The sequence below is a fragment of the Podarcis gaigeae genome (assembly GCF_964106915.1).
Source record: "Podarcis gaigeae genome assembly, chromosome: 1".
In the NCBI taxonomy this organism is placed as follows: domain Eukaryota; kingdom Metazoa; phylum Chordata; class Lepidosauria; order Squamata; family Lacertidae; genus Podarcis; species Podarcis gaigeae.
Genome location: NC_139678.1, coordinates 93,538,171 through 93,561,052, shown reverse-complemented (window position 1 = coordinate 93,561,052; position 22,882 = coordinate 93,538,171). Strand labels below are relative to the sequence as shown.

At 41.6% G+C, this 22,882-nt stretch overlaps 2 protein-coding genes across 7 annotated transcripts in view; one reads left to right on the top strand and one right to left on the bottom strand.

Moving 5' to 3' along the window:
• Positions 1-15,416, bottom strand: part of LOC310848585 (glycerol-3-phosphate dehydrogenase 1-like protein) — a 29,855-nt gene extending 14,439 nt beyond the window's left edge. For all 4 annotated transcript variants that reach the window (XM_083747846.1, XM_083747845.1, XM_083747847.1 and 1 more), the window contains exons 1-2: positions 15,309-15,416; positions 10,522-10,578 (exon numbers count right to left, since the gene is read on the bottom strand). The gene's annotated coding sequence lies outside the window, so the exon portion shown is untranslated. The remainder of the gene's footprint in view (positions 1-10,521; positions 10,579-15,308) is intronic.
• OSBPL11 (oxysterol binding protein like 11) overlaps positions 4,927-22,882 on the top strand; it is a 44,413-nt gene continuing 26,457 nt past the window's right edge. The window contains exon 1 of one of the 3 annotated variants that reach the window (XM_083738895.1): positions 4,927-5,826. In XM_083738895.1, the coding sequence (XP_083595021.1) occupies positions 5,630-5,826 (197 nt within the window). In that variant the 5' untranslated portion in view covers positions 4,927-5,629. Of the gene's footprint in view, positions 5,827-15,121; positions 15,257-18,801; positions 18,996-22,882 lie in introns of those variants that run through there. The other 2 variants (XM_083738896.1, XM_083738897.1) reach the window with 2 other exon arrangements.

The window sequence follows — 22,882 nt, the reverse complement described above, 5'->3', positions numbered from 1 at the left end:
AAAGAATCCTAGTTTGGAGTGGGTAGGTGGGCAATGTATGTTGTTTTATCAGATCTAGAACCCAGCCCAGCCCTGATCCAGAACTACCAGTCCTGCCTCACAGATCCCTAGCTCCAGGGAAACACAGCTTTGCCCCTTTTGCCAGGCAAAGATTGCTCTTCCCCCGCAGTCATGAGCTAATCCATAAAACTGGAGTATCAGGACCACAATTAAGCCAAGGGAAACACAATTTAAGCGAGAGTGGGTGGCATGTGCAGATGCAGAGATTGCCATGTTGCCATAGGAACTGAAGCACAAAAAAACCCAGTAGAAGTAATGGTAATGTAGCTTTTAGGAGGTAAAGTCCCATGACTGAGAAAGCAAAATTAACTCAGCACATTTGATGCAGCTATTAATATTAAGATACAAATAGACCAAGATACAAATAGACCAAGAGTTAAGATACAAATAGACCAAGAGGGAATTGAAGTATCAAAGCTGAAGAAAATGATGTGGTTGATGAAACAATATTCTTTCTTTCTTTCTTTCTTTCTTTCTTTCTTTATTTCTTTCTTTCTTTCTTTCTCTTGTAGCCTCTCTGGTTGTAAATACATGCTTGCTAAGCTAACCCTACTTAAAGTATAAAGGTGACCTCAAGCAACACAATGGATATAGAAGTACTTTCTAAATATGTTGAAAAGCAGGACTAAAGGTGTGATGCTGCAGCTTTTATCTTAGCATCAGATGGGAATATGACCTCCCTCCTTACTGTTCTTTTACAGGAGCAAATGCTACATTGAACATGGCCATGCCAGAAGCGCATAGCTTCCTTGTCACCACATGAAGGCCAGCCTCATAAAGGTCTGAAGTGAGTCACTGGCGCTGTGAACTGATTGCACAGATTTAAGTTCAGTGGAACTGATCCCAATTCATCTCCAAGTTTTCCCTCAATCTCAAGTATTTCTGATAAATACCCAGAGATCCACTAATCCAAAAGCTGACACAGCATGATAAGGTTAATAATGCAAATCCTTCAAACTCTTTTAGCGGTAGAAACGAGGGAAGCAGGATTGAGGGAAGCTGTAGGAAAGGGAGAACAGGGATGCAGTCTGGTCAGCAACAAAGAACAGAAGAGAAATGATGATATATGGGTCAGAGTTTGGGGAAGGGCTGAAGCTCAGTGACTGAGCACATGTTTTGTATACAAAGGGTCCCAGGTTCAGTCTTTGGTGCCCCCAGGTAGGTGCCCTGAGAGAGACTGCTGTGTGGCACTCTGGAGAGACTGAAATAAGCAGACTGATGGTTTTACTTAGGGCAACTTTCTGTGTTCCTATGCTATATCCTTAGGTATTTTAAATTGGCTTTGTTCTGAACAGATAGTTAGCACCCCAACCCCAGTATAATGAGTCATTTATTCTGCTCCTTCTGACAGCACGCCTCTAGCCGAAACTGGGCCATTCCCTTCCCCTATTCCTTTGAGGCAAAAGTCATGCATGCTTGAGCTGCATTAATAAATATGTGATTTCACCCCTCAGATAGCTTGATGGTTGTCAGGGGAACATATTTTAGGCTCTTTGAAGCACAAACAGGTTGCTTTTGTTCACATTAGGCATGTGAGCTGTTGACTTTTGTGGGTGTGTTAAGTTTGCTACCTACACTTTCAAAGCTACATGTGGTTTGTTTCAGGCACCCAGCTGTCTGCTGTTTGTTTAAAGCTTCAGCGAACCCATTCGGAATAAACCTGAATTGATTACCTGATACAAATTACTAACATACATTTTAAAGAGAAAGATTGCAAGTATGACCTGTACATAATCAGGACCAGCATATACGCTTGGTTTTCCAGTGATCAAGAAAATCAGAATCCATCTAGTAGATATTACTATGTACTGTAGAACACCAGGAGCCAAGGTCAGTATTTTCAATGTATTTTTATGTTTCCCTGGATTATAAAGTGTTGTGAATGAATAATAAGGGGAGGGGGTGCATGCAACTGAATGCACTCCCTGAATGACGATAGGGCAAAGTTGACTGAACATCACAAGATGGCCTGACCTTATTCATCTTGTGTGTGGTAGAAGATATTAAAAACATAATTCTCTGCCAAAGTTCGAGTGCCCAGCTGTGCTGGAAAGAGGTAACCCTCTTTCTATGTTTCCTATGTGAATAGAAGGCAGGAGCACTAATGAAAACCATTTAATGGGTCTCCCAACAGCTGAACAATCCCTTTGGCTGCAGCATTTCAGGGCATAAACTATGTTAACCAACTAGTATCAAGTGTCATGTAAATCAATACTTTGTAACCCAGCCACATCCTCCGCTTGAAACATGTAACCTGTCACATCATATGGCAGAGGTGTGGTGGTTCACCTATCTCTTAATGTGAGAATTATGTGAATTTTGTGTATCATGATTTGGTAAAACTTAAGATAAGAAAGACGTTTCATCATCACCATTAAAAAACAGGTGTTTGACATTGTACTGGCTTCTCTTTTTTCACATGTAGTATTTAGTTTGGTCACTAGAGGGAAACAGCAGCTAAATAAAATCAATCTACAATTCTCTTTTGGTTTTAGTGTGTTTCAGGTGTAAGACTTGATTCATTTTATGTTATTGTGTTTGCCTAAATATTAATGCTGGGGAACTATTAAAGAACAGACCGCACCTATTGCTGGAAGATTTGAAAGTAGCCTGTTAGGGAAGACACATACTATGCATATGCAAAGAAATAACTTTATTTTTGTAATCAAGAAGCCCTTACGTGAACATATAATTACAGATAGTTATTTCACTTTTTATATTAAAAGTTCAAGGTTTTCTAATGCCTTGTCTATTAGAATCTGTTAGCCAATCTAGTATACTGTATATTATATTATATTATATTAATTATATTATATTATATTATATTATATTATATTATATTATATTAATGTACATCAATATTATATATTGCACATATATAATATTTGAAACCTGAAAGGCAAAGAATGTTAACAACCATCATATGGAAAGCAGCTGTCATGCTCACAATGGAAACTGTCGGTATCCAGCCAGGACTCTTCAATTGCTGCCTTGTGAAAGAGCCTTTATTTCTAATGTATTGCAAGCCAAAAGTATGCATATTTTTATAGGAGGAAAATCACTAGATGCAGGGTAGGGAACCTGTGACCTTCCAGGTGTTGGATACAGATGCATTCAGCTCCCAGAATCCCTTATTATTGACAACCCGGACTGGGGCTGATAGGAAACTGAAATGCAATAATGCCTGAATGCCGATAGGTTCCCCACTCCTATACTAGGACATCACAGAGACTAACAGCACAACTGTGTGCATTTTACTAGTAAGTAAGCTCCATTGTCTATAAACAGGCTTACTCTCTAGGGAGTATGTTTAGTATAGCAGTCTCAGTTGGTTTAGATCTCATAGGGAACAACCTATTTCATCAAGTATAGCAGGCATTGTGCATAATGAAAAGCCATGCAGTGTCACACAGGGATGAATGATGAATACTTCTCCATCTGTGACTGTCCACTGTGTTTTTGCAGCATAGGTAGCATCCCAAGGCAGCAAGATCCATGGCTTTGTCTTACTGAGTAGCATATAGGAATGGCTGAACTTTTAGGGCAATATAAGAGTGTAGACAAAGGTCCGTATAGTTAAAGTTTTGGTTTTTCCAGTAGTGATGTATGGAAGTGAGAGCTGGACCGTAAAGAAGGATGATCATCAAATAATTGATGCTTTTGAATTATGGTGCTGGAGAAGACTCTTGAGAGTCCCATGGACTGCAAGAAGATCAAACCTATCCATTCTTAAGGAAATCAGCCCTGAGTGCTCACTGGAAGGACAGATCCTGAAGCTGAGGCTTCAATACTTTGGCCACCACATGAGAAGACTCGACTCTCTGGAAAAGACCCTGATGTTGGGAAATATTGAGGGCACAAGGAGAAGGGGACGACAGAGGACGAGATGGTTGGACAGTGTTCTCGAAGCTACCAACATGTGTTTGACCAAACTGCGGGAGACAGCGGAAGACAGGAGTGCCTGGCGTGCTCTGGTCCATGGGGTCACGAAGAGTCAGACACGACTAAACGACTAAACAACAACAAGAGTGTAGACACTGGTGGTACCTTCCAGATGGCTTAGACAACTTCCACCAACTCTATGGGCCCAGAAAATATCAATAGGCTCTTCTACACTTGTCTTTCATATTTAAATTGGCTTTATCTTTAGCTGAAAAGAACAGAATAATTTGGCTTTTTAAAATATAAGTTTAGCTTCAATCAAGCATGTTCTGGTCCAAAAAGCCTTATACGTCACAATTGGCTAGCCGTTTTAGATGCCACAAAATCCATTGGGTTGCAGCCAGCTAAGTTAGAGCACGCTATTTAAATGAATGGACTTAAGTTAGCCATGCCCATTAATTTCAACGGGTTTAGTCTGGTTCGGGCTAAAAAGTGGTCACAAGCCCTTTGTTTTTATTTTGCTGCAGCAGACTGGAGCTGCTGAGGCTGCAAAGAACGTCGGGAACAATGCGGAGCAGACGAGAACTAAAATATAAGAGGCTGTGTGAAAATAGATAGATCTCCATACACCCAGACGTGGACTCAGAGGGCGCGTTGACGTGCAGCTGAGTCACACCCTTGCTCCAAGTTCGGTTTCTTCCACAGAAATAAGAGGACAACAAACAAACAAACAAACAAACAAACAAACAAACAGTGTTTGATTTAAAGGCCCTTTATGTTTGCCTTCTGGTGTTTTAGGCAGGTATTATTATCACTGTTCGTTATTATTTATTAATTATTATTATTACTGCCAGCTCCTCCTTCCTGTCAGGGCATCCCGCCCCCGTTTCCCTTAACAAAGATGGCGCCGCTAGCGCTCACGCCCGCCCTCGGCCTTCACGGGGCGGAGAAACAGGGACGAAGGCGGCGGGGAGCCTGACCCGGAAGGGGTGGGAGCGGCTCCGCCACTGCTGCTGCTGCTGCTGCTGCCCTCGGTTCGTGTGGGCTGCGAGCCGCCGCCGCCGCCAACCCTGGAAGACGGAGCCTGGCCGAGTGAGGGAGGGGGCTGCAGGAGGGGCGTTTGCGGTTCATGGTGAGAGACCAGCCCCAGGCAGGCAGCCTCTGGGGGAAGGAGGTACAAACCCCAGGCGGCCGCCCTCCTTTCGGCGCCAGCATCCCGCCTCTCTGAACAATTGAGGAATTTCCCGCTGCCTCCCTACCACCCCACTTCTGCCCTCCCATGGGATACTGAGGTGCGCGGAGCTGCTCCCCCGGTTTAAACACGCCTTGGGAGCGAGTGCCTGGACGTTGCCAACGCAGCTGGCTGCCCTGCTCCCGATTCATTCTCTGGGTGTTCAGGAAACTCTTCTGTTGGATCCCTGGCCTTTTCCCCAGACCTGGCTCTTTCCCCCTCCATATTCTCCCTTTCCCCCCTTCAAAGCTGTCATTCGAGCTTATTTCCATAGACTTGCTCCATCTCTGGCCCACATTGGGCCCCATTCACAAAAGTTCTACTCCAGAGTGACCCCTCGTTTTTTTCTAAGGATACTTGACAGCCTTGATAAAAAAAGTTTTCCTCGAGCCCTTGTTGACTTGGCTTGTTGCACTCTCCCACCCTTGGGTGGGCAGGGGCCCGACAGGCCCCACCATGCAAAGTGGGGAGCCTGTGTCTACGGCTCCGGCAGCGCCACCGACAGCGATGAAACTGTCTGAAAGTGAAGGCAAGCTGGAGATTTTGATCCCAGCCCTGAACTGCACAAGCAAGAGCAGCAGTAGTAGTGGCATCAGCAGTGGTGGGATCAGCAGTAGCAGAGGAGGAAGCACTACCAAAAGCTGGCAGTATAGGTGAGTATCTCTGCTGAAGCCTAGTGGGGACTGACTTGTTGGTATCTTAAGTGGGTGGTGGTTCTTTCTTTAGAGGGGAGTATTGAGAAATGGGAAGCATACACCTAAAACCATCTGATGTGCATCTAGTAAAGTTTCTGGTGCAACTGAACTTTTCACCACAGAGGCCTAACCCTAAAGTTGCAAGTGTTTTATTTTGTATTCTGAAGGGCTTTGGAATGATAACACAGTAAAATGTGATGTGCTGGAATTTACGTTTCTAAATATACTCAGTGGACACATGTGGTGGAACTGCGTTCTTCTGCCTGTTTACCATTGTGCTCCTTTGGGTTGTACTTTAAGGCATTTAGTGCTTTGAGAAATGTTTAAATTGTCCCTTGGCAAGAGCTGCTTACATATTTGGGTATACAGGTAACTCACAAATTACATGCTTTTAACTAGTGTGCATTCAGCTTCACTCATTTACCAATTAAAAAAAAAAATGGAAAGGGGGCGGGCATCTGAGATTAAAAACTTTGGGTTCAATGGCGGGTGGAACTGCCAGTGTGTTTGACTATATATGATTTTGATTTTAGGCGCTATTCCCGGAACATAACCCCAGAGTTAGTTGAGAGCTGCCTGCATACCTAAAAATAGCAGCTTTGTACCCAGTGTTGCTTGGGAATTCTAAGAAGCCCCCCAAAATCAGTACAATTTTGAAATCAGTAATTAAAATCAGTGCAGTTTTGAAAGATTCAGTCTCCCATTCTGATTCAAAGTGGCATCAGTTATATCCAAACATAGACGAAAACCTGCTCCTTGATATCAGAAATGGTTATGCAAAATTTGGTTATGATATCTTAAGAGGTGTCCAAATGCAAGGAACTTTCAAAAATATATAGTAGATAAATGTAGAAATGCTTCCACTGTTGGAACAGTCAGGAAAGGAAAGCGTAACATTGAACTTCTCCCAGTGTGTGAAATAACACTGAGACTTGTGCAAAATAGCTATTTTGTTTCTTTCTAGATATTACTATATGTCCTGTTCCTTGATGTAAGGAAACAAAAATGAATACACATCATCCCCATACAGGCATTTCATTATTTCACATTCAGTTGATTTTTAATATTTACAGTCAGTTACTATCTGGTCTAGGCAACAATGCTGAGCTCAATAGACTTGGTATAAGGCAGTTTCCCATAAGATTGATTTGTGAATTGCAGGCGTTCTATACATCAATTGTGTAATCATATCCATTCGTACTAGAAAATAAACCCCAATGAATTCACTAAATGTATCTACTTTGATTCTCCTTAAATACCTTGTCGTTGTGTTTTCATTTTAAAGCAATTGTGAGAAAGTATGTTTAGGGAATGTTGTTGTTGTTTTTAAATGTCAGGACATTGCTAAGCACCAGCTTCAACTCCCCTAAAGCATGTCAGTTCGAATTTTCACTTCTAATGTTACATTACACTTTCTCCTCCTAAGTTGCCAGGACGTTACTCCTTGAAGCTATTAGAATTTTCTTTGAACATGGTAAATGATTTCATACATGACAAAATGAAACCAATGACTTAGTTCTTGGCATTCACCTGGTTCAGACAGATTATAGTTTAGAATTCCATACACAAACCTGCTTCCTCCTCCCCTCCCCTCCTCAATTGAACATGAAGTGTAATCAGGAAATTGGAAGCATCCACTTTCATTTTAAACCAACTGTGTTTCATCCAAAGCAGGGACTGCTGTTTTAACTATGGTTTGTTCCAACAAGTCAGGATCAGAAACCACAACTTGATCTTGACTTGTTTTGACAAACTGAAATTCAAACCAGGGGGGCTAACTTTTGCAACTCCAGATGTTAGACTCCCACTCCCATCAACCCCAGCCATGACCAGTAGTCAGAGCTGATTTGAGTTCAACAAAATCTGGAGCGCTGGTTTAAACTAACCACAGTTTGGACAAAATTACAAACTGCAATTAGTTTAAAATAGAAACACTGCTTCCCAACTTCTCATGGTTGCATTGGAGGAGAAGAGTAAAAATGGTAGATACAGGAACCAGAGACTGAGCAATTCTAGTAAGTTTGAGCAAACCAAACTATGATCTCCCACTTTAGACATAATACTAAGCCATGGATTGTGTTTTGTTGCTCCCACACTTGCAGAGGGAGGAAACAAAGCAGGCAAAATCTCCCAAGTTCATGGTAAATCATGATCTATGTAAAATCAGCCTACTTAAAGAGTCTACTCTTGGATTCAGGCTTGGTCCTATTTGTAAACTACAACTTTTCATTATCATGAGCCTCATCTGGGAGTCCAGGTTGCTCCAATTCTGCTAGTTTATAATGTTTTGGAAATCAGCTTTCTTTGAAAGGTAACTTTTATACCAGCTTTGAAGATAACATTTGCCTTTTTCGGACAAATAATGGTAGTCAGAAATTTTCTTTCACTGTCCAGTTTTGACTTGGAACATCCCAGAAGGATACAATGCATGAGGGAACAGTAGTTACAAAATAGGAAATAAGCCGTGCAGATAGATCACATAGCAAGTAATGTTTCTTAATCTTGACTTCATACACTGCAGCCCACACACTGCAGCACTAAAGCTTCAAAAACTTTATAAAGTTGTGCTAAACTAGACACATTTCCTTACTTGCTGTACCTTCTTGACTGCAGAACTTTTGTTTCTTTGTAACCTCTGGATTTTTTTATTTATTTTAGATGCTAGAATAGGGGAAGGGGGGGGAGAGAGTGGCGTAGAGCTAATTAAATTAGGGCTGGGAAGTGGTTAATTCACTATGTATTTCATTTGTATAGCACTCAAATCCATCCCAAACTGGGTCTGTAACACAACTACGTGTTTGTTGTTGTTTGATTGCCATCGAATGGAGCAAATAATGGAGAGAGAGAGAGAGAGAGAGAGAGAGAGATGTATTTTGCTGTCTTGATGATAGGCAGGAATGAGGGCTCCTTGCTGTTCAGTCCCATAGGAGTATCACACTCTTAATTTAGGTGCAGGTACGTGGTGTCACGTTCTGCATTTATAATCACAGATACATTTTAAAACTAACTGCACTGGGGTGGGAAACGTTTTCAGCCTGAGGGCCACATTCCCTTCCGGGGGCCCAGACTAATGATGAGTGGGGCCAGAGGGGAAAGTGGGCAGAGCAATAAATGTGGATGTTACGTTTGTACAGTAGGCTAGTTTTTTCACATGCACACACCCTCTGTCCTCCACCCAGGTAAGCAAGAAGCATTATCAGAGTTCAAGGACACATTCATCCAGGAAAAGGCACTTCATAGAATCATAGAGTTGGAAGAGACCACAAGGGCCATCGAGTCCAACCCCCCCCCCCCCGCCAAGGGGGGTGCTAATCAGAAGGGTGCTAATCAGGGCTGGTGAGGGGTATGGCTCAGGAGGGTGTGTTGCCTGGCCAGATAGGGAGGACAGTCATACCGTATTGGCCTGAATATAAGCCTCCCTTTCCCCCCAAATTCCGACTGTGAAAAGTTAAAGTGCATCTTAAGTTTGCGACCTTACAAAAATGGGCTTTTATGATATCACTGTTGAAACAGACATACGGTAAAACGGAATGGGTGTGAGTGCCTGCGGAATTTTAAGGGAGCGGCTTATATTCGGGTATTGTCTTTTTTTTCCTCCCCCCCCCTTGAATTTTAAAGGTGCGGCTTATATTTGGGAGTGGCTTATATGCTGGCCAATACGGTATTTAAGCAGGTTCCCCATACCTGAACCAAATGTGTGCCATTGTGGATATGCACATATCCTTTGTTACTTAAACAAGAAATTTGTTTTTAGACAATACATTACAATGCTTCCAAAGTGGCTCCAGGTATGGTGGGATAGGGAAAGGGGATATTTTCCATGGGCATCTACTGTCACTCTAAAAAATGCAGATATCTGTTGCAGTTGTGGTAGCTACACTGCGGAGGGCTAATTGCAGCTTTTGCCATGTATCTCCTTGAAATGTTACAGAAAGCAGTAAAATCACGATGGGTGATAGAGAGGGGCAGAGTGTGGCAATGATAGCTCTACAATACCATATCCAGCTCTTTAAAAAGCCATTGGTTGTGCACAGCCCACATGCTTTGCATCTGTAAGCTTTTTATTTGCAACGAGAAGTGCTATGCATTTACTACTTTAAAAGAACGGACTATGAGAATTGGGTGTGGAGCTAGGTACACCCTGCTCAGGTGTTATTAAAACCTAGATCTATAAAGCATAAGCAGGGATTTTAGGGATGTGTTGCTAGTTCCACCCACTGCCACCCACATGCTTTTCCTCTCATAGGCTCCCCACATTTCCCAAGGTTCTACATTGCATGTGATCATCAGTGAGCACAGAACACAAGACAATCCTTGCATCATCAGGCCAAAGACTCATCTGGCCCAGTATCCTGTTCTTTCAGTGGTCAGCCAGGTGTCTGTGGCAAGCCTGCAAACAGGACATGGGTGCATCAGCACTCTTTCTGCTTGTGTTTCCCTGCAGCTGGGGTTTAGAAGCATATAGGAGTTTCCCCGCTTCAGATAAGGCTGAAGCTAATATGCTTGTCTCCCCACTAATGTGTTCTGTTTCCAGATATGCATGATACTTGAATAGGGCTGCTTTAATGGTAATTTCCATTATTTTTTATAAAATAATCTAAATCGTCTTATTTGGACTTGCTTGATCATATGTTGAAAACTAGCTGTACTGACCTTGACAAAGAGATCTTTCAACTGTAAAGGTTCTTAAGGAAATGATGTAGCTTGTGACTGAAAAGCAAAGCGTAACACATTAACATGCTACCTCTTAATATGCTCACCCAGTCCTTTTTTGAGAAATGTAACACACATACTGAAGGCACCAGGCACCAGAAGCTGTGCTCAGAGGCCTATAGTTCAGCTGTAGGGCATATGCTAGGGATGGAGGAACTGTTTTCAACCTGAAGGTCGGTGGTGCACAGGGCCAGAAGCAAAACGTGGTGGAGCAATGGTTGTAAATCTTACCTTTGTACAATAGGTTGCATTCCAATCATGCAAAAATCAGAACCTTTTGCATACCTACAGCCACACAGCTCTGCATGCATTACAAGCAGGAGACATTGTCAGGGTTAAAGGGCACATTCTAGAGAGACAAGTACGCTTAAGGAAGGTGTGGAGCATGGCCCTGTGGGGACATGGGCCACAGGGAGTGTGTCAAGGCTAGACAAAGAGGCATGGAGGGCTACCTGAGGCTTCCCCACCCTTATATTATGCTTTCCACATGGAGGATCCCAGGTTCAATTTATGGGATATTTGGATAGGTAAGGGAAATGCCTTGAATAGGCATGGAAAGGGAATATGTTGCACTCCAGTTCTGGTTGGAATCCATTCCCATTGGCCGCAGCCAGCATGTTTGGGAATCAAGGATGATGCAGGTATTCATGCACTCGAGGGCTGTATTATATTTAAAAAATGGATCAAATTAAAAAGTAACAGGCAAAGATAGATCTCTCAGATCTGGACGTCTTTTTCTTTTCAGATTTGGCTAGACTGAAATGCTTGCTACTGAAAGGTGCAAGCGAACCTTATAGGTATGAGATAAGCCATAATTGCTGTCTGTGCTTCTATGACATATCCATTGTAGAGCCCTTAATGAATTACATCTACATTGGATTTGTATGTGATATGATGTGCTGTTTGGCAGCGTTGCAAACAAGTTTACAAAAGTTACTGGCTTGCATGCCCATGCCTGCCTGTCTTAGTTTAGGCACATTGACAGCCAGAAATAAAAGGATAGAGACTTTTCTAATGTACTAAAGCTTCTGCAGGCGTGGGAGCACATGAGGAGAAAACAAAATGATAATCTGTTTTTTATTTCTTCCCCATTTTCTTTTGAAATGATAAACAAAGCTCACTTAACCCCACTGTACATAGTTACAACAGATACACATATATGTACCACTTCCCCAATACGCTGCAGAGATATGAAAAAGAATCTCATAGGTTATATAGGAAGTTTCTAGGTTTACATTACAGTGGCCATTTTTTAAGTCCTCTAGGATGGAGGCGAGAAGAGCTCATAAAAATTAATGGAGAAATTCAGGATTTTAGTGTAGGTATGATTTGGCAACTGGATGCCCACCCCCTGCTACCCCCCCCCAAAAGCTGAAAACTAATAGTAAAGAGAAGCATCAATTCTCACTCTTTCACACACAAGTCTTACTTCTGCCCTGGGAGACAATGAAAAAAAAGGCAATTGAAAATGGAAAGTGGTCTTGCTTTAGTCTAGCCATTAGAGCTATTAATCTACATACCATTTAACAGCTTCCCCCTTATTCTGGTGGCAGCCATCTTTGCTTAGGGAAAAGGCTCCACCCTAAAGACTCGAATCAGGGACTTACTGTGTCTTTCAAGATGATTGACCCTTAACTGATGGATTTAAAGTAGTAATTTAAAAAGTAATATACTCATAAAGGCACAATGCATTTTGACAAAAGAAGGAAGGACCCCTGCAATTTTCTTGAATTTATTAATTCCTTCGAAGAGACAAGGAAAAAACAGATATTATGAGGGAGCACAACAATTATTAAGAAGGGAAACTTGTATATTTCAACCATCTTTGTAATGGATCCGTCTGAAATCTGGCCATATGGTACTCAGTGTATAGATAGATACTCCATGCCAAATTTCTGGCAACTTGGACAGATATTCTGGAATTTATTAATGTTTAGAACATTCCAGTTTTCTCATGATAGATCGCAGATTAGACAGGTTGGTCTAATTTAACTGTGCATGCAGTCTTCTTGTGCCTTTTGTATTTTTAGGCAGGTTCAGATTATTTGTTAGTTTAGATGGGAGAAGATAGCCCTCTAAGTAGAATAATAGAATCATAGAATTTTTGAATTGGAAGGGATCACAAGGGTCATCTAGTCCAACCCCCTGCAGCCTTTTGCCCAGCATGGGGCTCGAATCAATGACCTAAGATTAAGTGTCTCATGCTGTACCGACTGAGCTCTCCCAGGGATAATGCACTACAGTTCTGTTTGTCTATGAGGAATGGGGAAAGGGACAGATGACAGGACATGTGTAAGATTGCTGGCTGCTTTTTAAATTATCGATATGACTCCCAGATTAAAGAAAAGACTCTTCATTCCTGATGCTGAGTCTTAACAGTGTTGTTATATAGCCACAAATGCTATAATACTCTCTCTGTTCTGGCATTTCATCACATACCAGGTTAGATTATCTTCCCTAAGCCTGTACTTCACAGGTTATGTGGGTGTGAAAGCTAGATGCTGTACACACCAACTTAAGCCATTTCAAACTCTTGATTAAAAAATCCCTAAATTGTAGGCATCTTCTTTGGCAAGTAAAATGGGAGTGCCAGGAGATTGCACAAAGAAATAGTTAAGTTCTAAACATTCAGTATGTACCAAATATCAAAGGATGTCATCTGTAACTTGACCAGGCGAATACTGTGTGCATGTAACATGATTTTCAACTTTTGTTTCATTTTGAACTTGGGACTAATTTGTCATCCTGGGGCATCATCTTAGATCTGTGGTGTGACTCCATAGTGCCACTATTTTTGGACAGTACTTTTCTACAGAACACTCAGAAACTTCAATGAGCTAAATGAAGTTAGAAGCAGATAGGCATGGGTAGTTTTAAAATGTTTGGAAATTCTAGGCACCAACATAACTACGTAGCATAACATTTGTCTGTTGGGACAGTAAAAAGAGAAAGGCAATGTTAAGGTCGTTAAGAGTCCTGCTGGGTCACACGGCTAGGCCAGTCAGAAGCTTCTAGGAATGCTGCAAGGAGGACATGAAAGCAATACCTGTTCCCCACTCCTGTTGTATCTATGCCCTCTTGCAACTTGGTATATTGTTTCTAAACCTGGAAGTTCAGTTGCGCTACAGGCAGTAGCTTGGTAATGGGCTGGTCCTCCATGAATCCGTATAAGCCAGAGGCCATGACCACATCTTGAGAGCGAATTCCAAAGATTTATACTGTAAACGTTACATGAATAAGTACTTGTTTCTCTCTGTCCGGAACCTACTGCCCATCAATCTCATTGACTTCCCATGTGTTCCAGTATTATGAAAGATGGAGAAAGATTTATCTCTCTCCATTTTCTCTATATCATTAATTATTTGATACATTTCTTGAGTGTTCCTCCTTGCCCTTGCTTGTCTTTCTTCCCTAAACTAAAAAGCCCCCAATGCTTTAGTATTTCTTCTTAGCAAAGCCATTTTTCAGCTCTGCACTGTCCATTTTGGGAAATGGGGTGACTACAGCGGTACATGGTTTTCCCAATCTGACTGCACCATAGATTTATATTGGGGCATTATGATACTAAGTGTTGTATTTTCAGACTTTTTCCTAATGATGCCTAGATACTTTGCCTCTTTTACTGCTGCACAGCTGGTGCTATCATTGCACTATCCATCTGAACCCAAATATCTCTTTCCCAGTTCAGATCCCATCAGTTAGTGTAAATTTAAAAATGCGATTGTTTGCCCCACTGTGTATCAACTTGCAGTTTAAGTTGATACTGTTGGATTCTTGCAAACCTGACTCAAAAGTAAAATAGGGAAAGGCAGATTGGGTACATTAGCTCACTTTAGAGTGATTGGGCTACTGGAAATGACTGTGGGGTCAAAGAGTGTATTTGTATAATACTTACAATGTGCTCTGGGCAAAATCACATGTGTGGTTTAGCCCTTCATAAGTGGGTGGCACTGTGTCTTTTTTAAGGTTGCAAGTCATGAAAATGAAAATCGGGATATTGGTTTCCTTAATACAGTTGTTGAATCTTTCCCAGTTTTTAACCCTGCGTTTTTTCATATTAGGGTATTGGACGGTGCATTAGAATTCTATAGGTAGTAATAATTGACCTAATGGAGATTAGACTGTTGACATTTTGCCAGAGCTTCCATTAAATTGAAAGTGTCTGCTGTTCTGATGAGTAAGGTGGTTTGTTTGCGTAATTTGTTAATGGCTAGTTTTCTCTGATGCTTTCAAAAATCCCAGCCTTTCCTTTCCTCCTTTCCTATTTTATTTTGTATATCTTCCCTCACGTACAATGTTCTGTTCTGATTTTTATTTTGACAAACTCCTCTTGGCTTCCACTTGCGAAAGGCATTTGATTCTGACTGGTTCCCCAAGTTCAGTTCGTAGGCACCTCATGTTCCAAATAATAAAGAATTTTTAGTTGTTGAGCTGCTGAGACTGATCTTGTTAGGGCACAGAGCCTGTAGCATATTAGTTTATCTGATGTAGATAGTATCCTACCCAGTGTACTTTAACCTTTGCACCAGTTTCTCATTCTCAGCTGGGAGCTTCAAAATGAGCTTGAACCTATTACCATGACCTGTTTATTTTTTCCACGGTGTTTCTTAAGATGATTGCTTTAACAATCTGACCAAGTGGGCTCTGGCAAACGAAAGCTTATGCCACAATCTGTGTAAGTCTTTAAGGTTTCTTATTCCTTGTTCTTTCTGCTTTAAAACACTTACCTGGTGATTCTGTGCTGAGCCAGGCATGTTTGCTTTTCCTCTGCTGCCTTTCTTCTGGCCAGCTCTTCAGCTTATTCATTCATGTTGTCCTATGTCTCTGAAAACAGCTCATAATTGGGTAGTGGGCTGGATTGTGACATCAGTAAGTGAGCTGCTAATCACTGGGATACCTTCACCCACCTTTTTCTTATGTTTCCATCTTGTGGATTTTTTGGTTGCAGTGCTTCTGTAATGATTTATGGGCGCCCTACTTAAGATCGTACTTCCTGAAAATCAAGTTTCCGTTTAGTTGCTTTAAAGTGACACAGCTAGAACCAATATTGGTATTTTAAAGTTAGAGGCTAACTTTTCTCAAATAACTTTGATCTGAATCTTAGCTTCATAAGAAGAAGACAGCTGTCATTACAGGGAGGCTTCCTCCAGTGCTTTAATGTATGGAGTCCAAGTTGTTCATATGAGCTTTTCCAACCCCTTCCCATGCAACCGTGTGTGCTTTTACATTACCTAACATTCCTTCTCTCTCTCTCTCTCTCTCTCTCTCTCTCTCTCTCTCTCCATTGAACTCCCCTGTTCTATTTTTATGTCTGTGTTCCTTCAGACTTGCCCTTCCAAAGCAGTGACCTCTCCTCCTTTCATGTCTCTGAGTACTTACATCTTTCTACCATTCCAAGTCTCCACAGAAACACTATTTCTTACTGCATTGTACTAAATTCATGAGAACCTTTTTGGGTTAGTGGGGTATAAACTTTAATAAATTGACTTGTGTGTTCAACGATGTGAATATATATATATTTTTCTGACAAGGCTGCAGCCTGCTTTTAAGTAGCAAAACAAGGGGAACTGTCTGTGAAGCATGATGTGAATGTACACTGCCATATAAATAATGAGTAATGGACACCTGCAGATGAGGACCCCCTGAGATTTGTAATGCTCTGACTGACAGTTGCTGGGATGACCTTCGGGGCTTGAAAATCTGAACTGATAGACAAGATCTGTCACACTGGCATCTGATCAGACAGCCATGAGTTAGCCGAAAAGATTGCGCAGTGTTGTTTGTTTGTCTTTTGGACTTGCCTGCACTAGGGAAGCAGCATTGTTACTGATCTGCTTACTTGGTGGCTTCAGACACCTGTTCTAGAGATGAGAAGTCCTTGGTGCTGTCTCCTCCAGTATGGATTCAGCAACAAGTACTGTACATGGACGACCCACTTCCCAAAGGCAAGAGACTGAGGCTGAATAGTGAACATCAGTTGCACTTAGAGCCAGATCCTATGCATTTTTACTTTAAAAGTAAATGTCTTTCAGACTACAGCCTTGGACTAAATAGTGATTAGTGAGGCACTCTCAGCCACTCAGTGCTGCGGAAATTGGCTGTGGCTCCTGGAGGAAATTTGTAGCTTGGGTTCTTCTTGGGAAGAAAGGCAGGATATAAATATAAGAAATAAATAGAAGATTCAAACTACTAGCGAGCAAGTAAGTAAGTAAGTGGGTGATCTGGCTTCATGATTTTGGAAGCTCATGGACTCTTGGAATTATGGTTGAAGCCAACCTTTAAGTTACTGTGGTGCTGAACTACAATTCTCTTAGAAATTATACTCAGTAATGGTAACTATAAATGCTGCACATTGTCTTCATGGGTTACCCTGAGCATTGTCCAATTTGTTCTCATCACTCTGAAAAAACCAAGTCTTACTACCTTGTGGTCTCGTACAATACACCTTCTTTATTTCTTTTTCAACTTTCAACCAAATAAAAATAACAAAAATGTGCATATTTATTTGAGCAAGTGGCTTTGGACCCTGCAGAAAGCCCCAGCACACTTGAAGGGTGCCCTAAACAACCCAACTCTCCAGGTAATGAGGACACCTTATTAATTAGTTAGTTAGTTAGTTAAATGTATGTACCACTTTTATCTTCCAAAAACCTCAAGATGGTGTACATAGTTCTCCTCCTCCACATTTCAGCCTCACAACAACCTTGTGACGTAGGTTATGGTAAGTAATGGAGACTGGCCTAAGGTCACACAGCGAGCTTCAGGGCTGAGTGGGGATTTGAACCCTGGTGTTCCAAGTCATAGTCCAATACTCTTACACCACACTGACTCTCTTGGAGCCCCTGATGAGCTGCTGCACCACATGTAAAATGGACCCAGGCTCTTTCCCCTTCATGCCGAACTCCCATGAACTAAGATGAAGGCAAGCCCTGTGGTAGGTAATGAATTGACAAAGGAGTGATTGCAAGGTAGCTTCAGAAGGACAAGCCTACTCAAGAGGAGGAGGCATCAGGTGTATCATGCAGTCAGCTGCTGATCAGGAAGGAGTTTATCTATCTGTACTAGCATCTCAGTCTCTGACTGACCTTTGCTGGTACAACAGCTCCCAAAGATCTCTCTTTCTCTATGTACTTTGTCTTGGCTCCTGTTGGTCAACAACTCCAGCTCATGTGCCTGACCTTGACTGGATTCACCTCTGTTCTGGGAGTTGCCTTTGTGCTGGTTCCCTGTGTCATAGTTCCAACTGTGGGATGCAAACAAATTGGTTGGGCCCATTTATAAGATGTGGAAAATTCCATTCCTTCTCTTCCATGTCTTAAGTGCTTAGGATTTCAACAGAATAGTTTCATGGGGGATGGGTGTGTTTCTCTTTAATCATCCCATATGCCTGGAGAACATTGTTTAACAACACGCAAAGTCCTAGTCTCCAAGAGAAGGTGACAGCATCCTGTTTCTTGAAGAAGAACTTTTAGGAACTGAGGGGCTAAGAGCTGACCTGGAGTATCATCCTTAGAATTCATTCTTGTTACTGAACGTCAGTTTAGCTTTATCACTAGCTGGCATTCTTTTCAGTCTCTCTACAAGAACTACATTTGAATAATCTCTTCTGAATGTGAAATGTGTTTCCTTAGTACAACTTCAGATTTTCAGCTTTTGAAAAATATGGCCACACGGTACAATTGAAAGTAGAAAAAAGGGCAGCTTCACACATTAGTAGTGAAATCCTGTCTATACTTACTTAGAACTAACTTCCACTGAGTTGCTCCCAAGACAGCAGCCTAAATGTTCTGTGTATACACACACACAAATGTGGTGTGTGCACTAGAAAGGTGAAACTGTCTGTTCTTTTCCACTGCCTGTACACAGGGTAATAAATGTTCATCTGCCACACATAATATGTGCTGCAGCCTTTGGAGTTACCAGGTCTGAGGGGTTTCATTCCCTGAGCTGCAGGCATGTACTGATATTGTGTGTGATATATTTCAGGAGTGAATGCTGTAACTGAGTTCTAGTTCAGATCAAGTCCTGAAACTGCTACTTCATTGAGCCATTTTGAAGTGGCCTTCGGTTATCTCAACACTTCACGCTGCTCAGTTCAGAATTTAAAACATGCCTTAGATAGCAAGTCAATGAGGGTTGTTGACTGTTGTGCCAAAGTAAGTGGAAGCATACAAGACTCTTAACTTGGTCATGAGGATATAGACACATGCTTCTTATCTACAGACACTAACTAACGCATTCTGGGCAGGGCAGGAGGAGTTGGATACGTAAAAGGGGCTAGAAACAGACCTTCAGCACTAAGGCTTACAACCTCTGCTTAAAAACATGTTTCACTTTCTAGCTGAGAGGAAATGAGCCTTTCTTTATGGGCTTGTTCTGCTTTTCTATGCTTTTTCTTCAAAGACCCTTCAAAGGTAGGTTTCAGAGACTGATAGGAGAGCTACTTTCTAAGTGGTGCACGTTGGCCAGACATGTGAGCGATTTGTTTCAGAACTGCAAATTGATTGTGAACTGTTTGCTTGTTCTAGACTTCTCAGCAGTGAGTAGGGAGTGTAGCTCCTCATTTTAAGCACTTTAATTTCAGAGAGAGAGCTAGTTCACTTGATTTGATTTTGATGCAGGCTAAGCAGCAGGGTTTAGCAACTGGAACTGCCACAAATAAGTAGTTTTGTGTTGCAAAATCATGGTGTTGTGGGCTCTGTTCCCTATCCTCACAGTGCTCTGTAGAGGATCTAATACTGCATTTCCTGCCTGTGATATAAATAAGTTGTACTGTTTTAGAACAGAGCTGTTTTGTAAGGTTCATTGCATTAGATCAATGGGTTTTAAAATGTGAGATATGGACAGTTGCCAAGGGAAGCACGAAAGTTTCCCTGATCTCTTCTTCTCGCACCCCTGACTGTTCCTCTCTCAGGACCAGTGGCAGAGTTATCTCATGCCCTCATCTCTCCCAGTTAGGTGCAAGTCCTCCCCACTCTTCACACTAAGCTTGGGGCATCAGCACAGCAAAGCAACTTGTTTTTTCCCCATTATAAGTTTGGTTTTCTAAAGATAGATAAGCATCACCTGGGCCAGTGGGCTGTGCTCCTTTCCTTTTCTGGAGCTTCAGTCCACTTTTCTTGGACCTGAAGTAAACAACCTATCTTGTTTTTGCCTGTTACAGTTGGGGATGCTTAAAGGACAGCTTGCCAGTCTTGAGATTTTTCTTACGGCAGTTTTTGAAAATCTGTTTTAGACTGGCCAAGTCTTATTTGCTTGTGGTTACTGCCTGTTTTGTACTCCTCTCCCCTCCTGCAGGGGCAAGTTAACAGGTAAAGGGGTGGGATGAGTGTTTTGGTGAGTGCAGGAAGTCCCTACGTGACCTCATGAAAAAAACAATAGGTGGTGTGGGGGGCATTACACATTTGCTGAGATTTTGTGGTGTTGTGTTTACAGGGTAAACAGAAGCAGAATCTAAGCAGAGACTCTTGTGTTTCCCAACATTTCAGGGAGGCAGCAGTGCATTAACTCTTTTAAGTGGTTCTTAAGCTAAATGTTTCTCCTGTAGATGCTGGACAAAAATGACTTTCTTTTCTTCAGATACTGGGTATTTAACTAAGAAGTGCTCTTGAACAGTAGCACAGAATGATTTGTATTGTGAATGTCAATCAGGATAGCGCTACTTCTTGCTTGCATTTAAAATCAAAGTTTGGGACACATTAACATTCCTGGAGGTGACTTTCATAGCCAGTGCGTTTTCTTCTTATACATACTGTTGTTTGCCTACCTTGCTGGTACATAATTACGGTAAATTAATATAGTATTAGTAAAAGTAATGCTTTTGCTGAACCAGAGGAAGCTGGAACATAATGGGTAACATTCAACTAACCTTTCCCGTCAAGGATTTCTTCTTGCACATTGGGACCTTCTCCCTTTTCCCCCTCCCTCACTGTATGCCTTGTACCCTCCTTAAATTTTTCAGGAGTGTTCAGGGAACACATGGAACAAATCTAGGGGGTGCATGGGAGAAGGTTCCATTGTGCAATTAGAAATCCTTGCACTGATGTAAGGATTAAATGTAGTGCCATGTTGGATAGAATCTCTTGTGTTCCATGTCATTTGGGTTGATTGCAGACAGACAGACAGACAGACAGAGATGCTGTTACAAGTTCAGCTCATTCACTGTGATCAGCAGCCAATCACTCAGCAAAGAATATGTGGTTAATTTTTTTTTTTTGTTAGACCTTGATGGCTAGAAATATTTCCTCTAGCCTTTTGGAAAGAGACTTTCTTCAGCAAGTGGGAAGGGCAAAGAAAGAAACTGGTGAAAAACGCCAGAAACAACAATGGAATGAAGCTTTTTGTCATATACAAGGGCCTAATGGACAAGAGTAATGTGTATTTTTATCACACACACACATACACACACAACTCATTGCCAACTCATTGAAAACCATAGAGGTGTACATCAGAATCATGAAAACACTGTAAAATTATAAAGATAACAAAATATGGAAGAAATGACCAACACTTGGTCAAAATTATTCTCTAAAAGTTTTTGACAAAAGTGTTTTCAGTAGGCAACAAAACTGGTGGCTGTCTGATTTCAATAAAAGTATTGTTCCAAATTACTAGTCTCACTACTCCATAAGGAAAAACCAGGCTGCAGAATTCTATATTAGCTGCAGTTTCCAAATCAGCCTCATGGGTAGCCCATGCATTTCAATAGTCCAATTCACCAGTTACCAAAGCTTGAATTGGGATACCAAGAGACTTTTTTTGTATTTTCCCTAATGCTTACACCACTATGGCTGATCTATGTCCATATATAAAATGGTCAATTTCATTGACTAAATCATCAAAACTAATATGATTAAATCTTAATCTCCTGTTCCAGAATTATTATGTAGTAAAAGAGAAAAGATGGTCAAAGGAATATCTATCTTTCTCCACGTTGCAACAAGCATTTTATAGGAGCCAGATTTTAATACCATAGCCACCTGATTTATGATATACATGCCTGATTACTCTGCTGAGGCAGCCACTGATTCACGCACTCATTCATCTTTACTATATTTTCTGTCTGTAACTCGTCAAGTTTTTCATCATGGATTTGGCTTAATTCTTTTGTTGCCATAGTTTCTGTTAAAAGAGTCAAGCCTCTGAACTACAACTTGCGGCAATTCACCTTTACAAATTGTGGCAAGGTAGTTCTATGTTGATGTAATTTGAGAAAAAGTACTAGACACCACGTTCTGTGCCATCCAACACTTTAAAAATATTGGCAGTTTGCGCCAGTATAAGATGTGTTGCTCTTTCTCACCCTTGAATTGAGTAACGTTTCTGATTCTTTTATGCTATTTCAATTATTCACACACCCTGTGTCTGCAGTTCTAAAGGAAGGCACTTTGATGTAGGATTCTAAATGAAAAATAGGTCATTATATTTAGTAAATGCTTCAGTTCAGCTTGCATCTAGGGCAGGTTCTGTGTTTTGCACATGAAATAGGCACCCAGCAGTGCTGACTTGCTTAATAAGGCTGTGCCTAGTAGAATATCGCTGTGCCCTTAGCTGTATGGGATATGCTGATTTTGGATTTTTATAGGTCTTTTAGAGTTTCTATAGGTTTTAAAATATTTATTCCTGGTGTTTAGGCATGCAGGGCTGCTTTTCTCCCAAGTGACCACGGAGAAGCATTGCTTTACCTTGACAACTTCCCAGTACAGCATGAGATTCATTGAATGGTAGATTTTCCAGTTTGATTGTTTGATGTACTTTAACCAGGGCTGGAAATATCACTTCAGAGTTACATCAACCCAACTTGGTGGGCCAGTTATAGGATCTGACTGGGGTTAGGAACCCAGAAGTGGAACTCTCCTTTTTGATTGGGCAAGTCTCATAGGTGGATCAGGGATTGTTCTTCCACTCTTCGGTAATTCTGTGCTGGCATGTCAGGGTTTCATTCTGTCCTCTTATGTTGAGTGTCCATGTGGACTTGCTGGAAAAGATTGCCAAAAGGATGGCAGTAACATGTCCATATACTTGCATTACACAGCAGTATGTTTCCTTTACAGCGGATTCAGTTAGGAACAATGTTTTAGCAGCCCATTGGGCTGAAGAACAAACTATATATAGAATAGATGGTGGAGCTGATACTAACTGGGAATCCAGTGTCTAAAGGGAGGAGGGCGTCTGGTGTAGGTGCTGGGGCCCATTTATTAGTGGCCCAGGCACACTCTTTAAATTGGGGATAACCAATGCAGAAGGCCTTCCCTGGTTCTTCCAGGCACCATGGCACCCACGACTGCCAGCTTGGTAACCC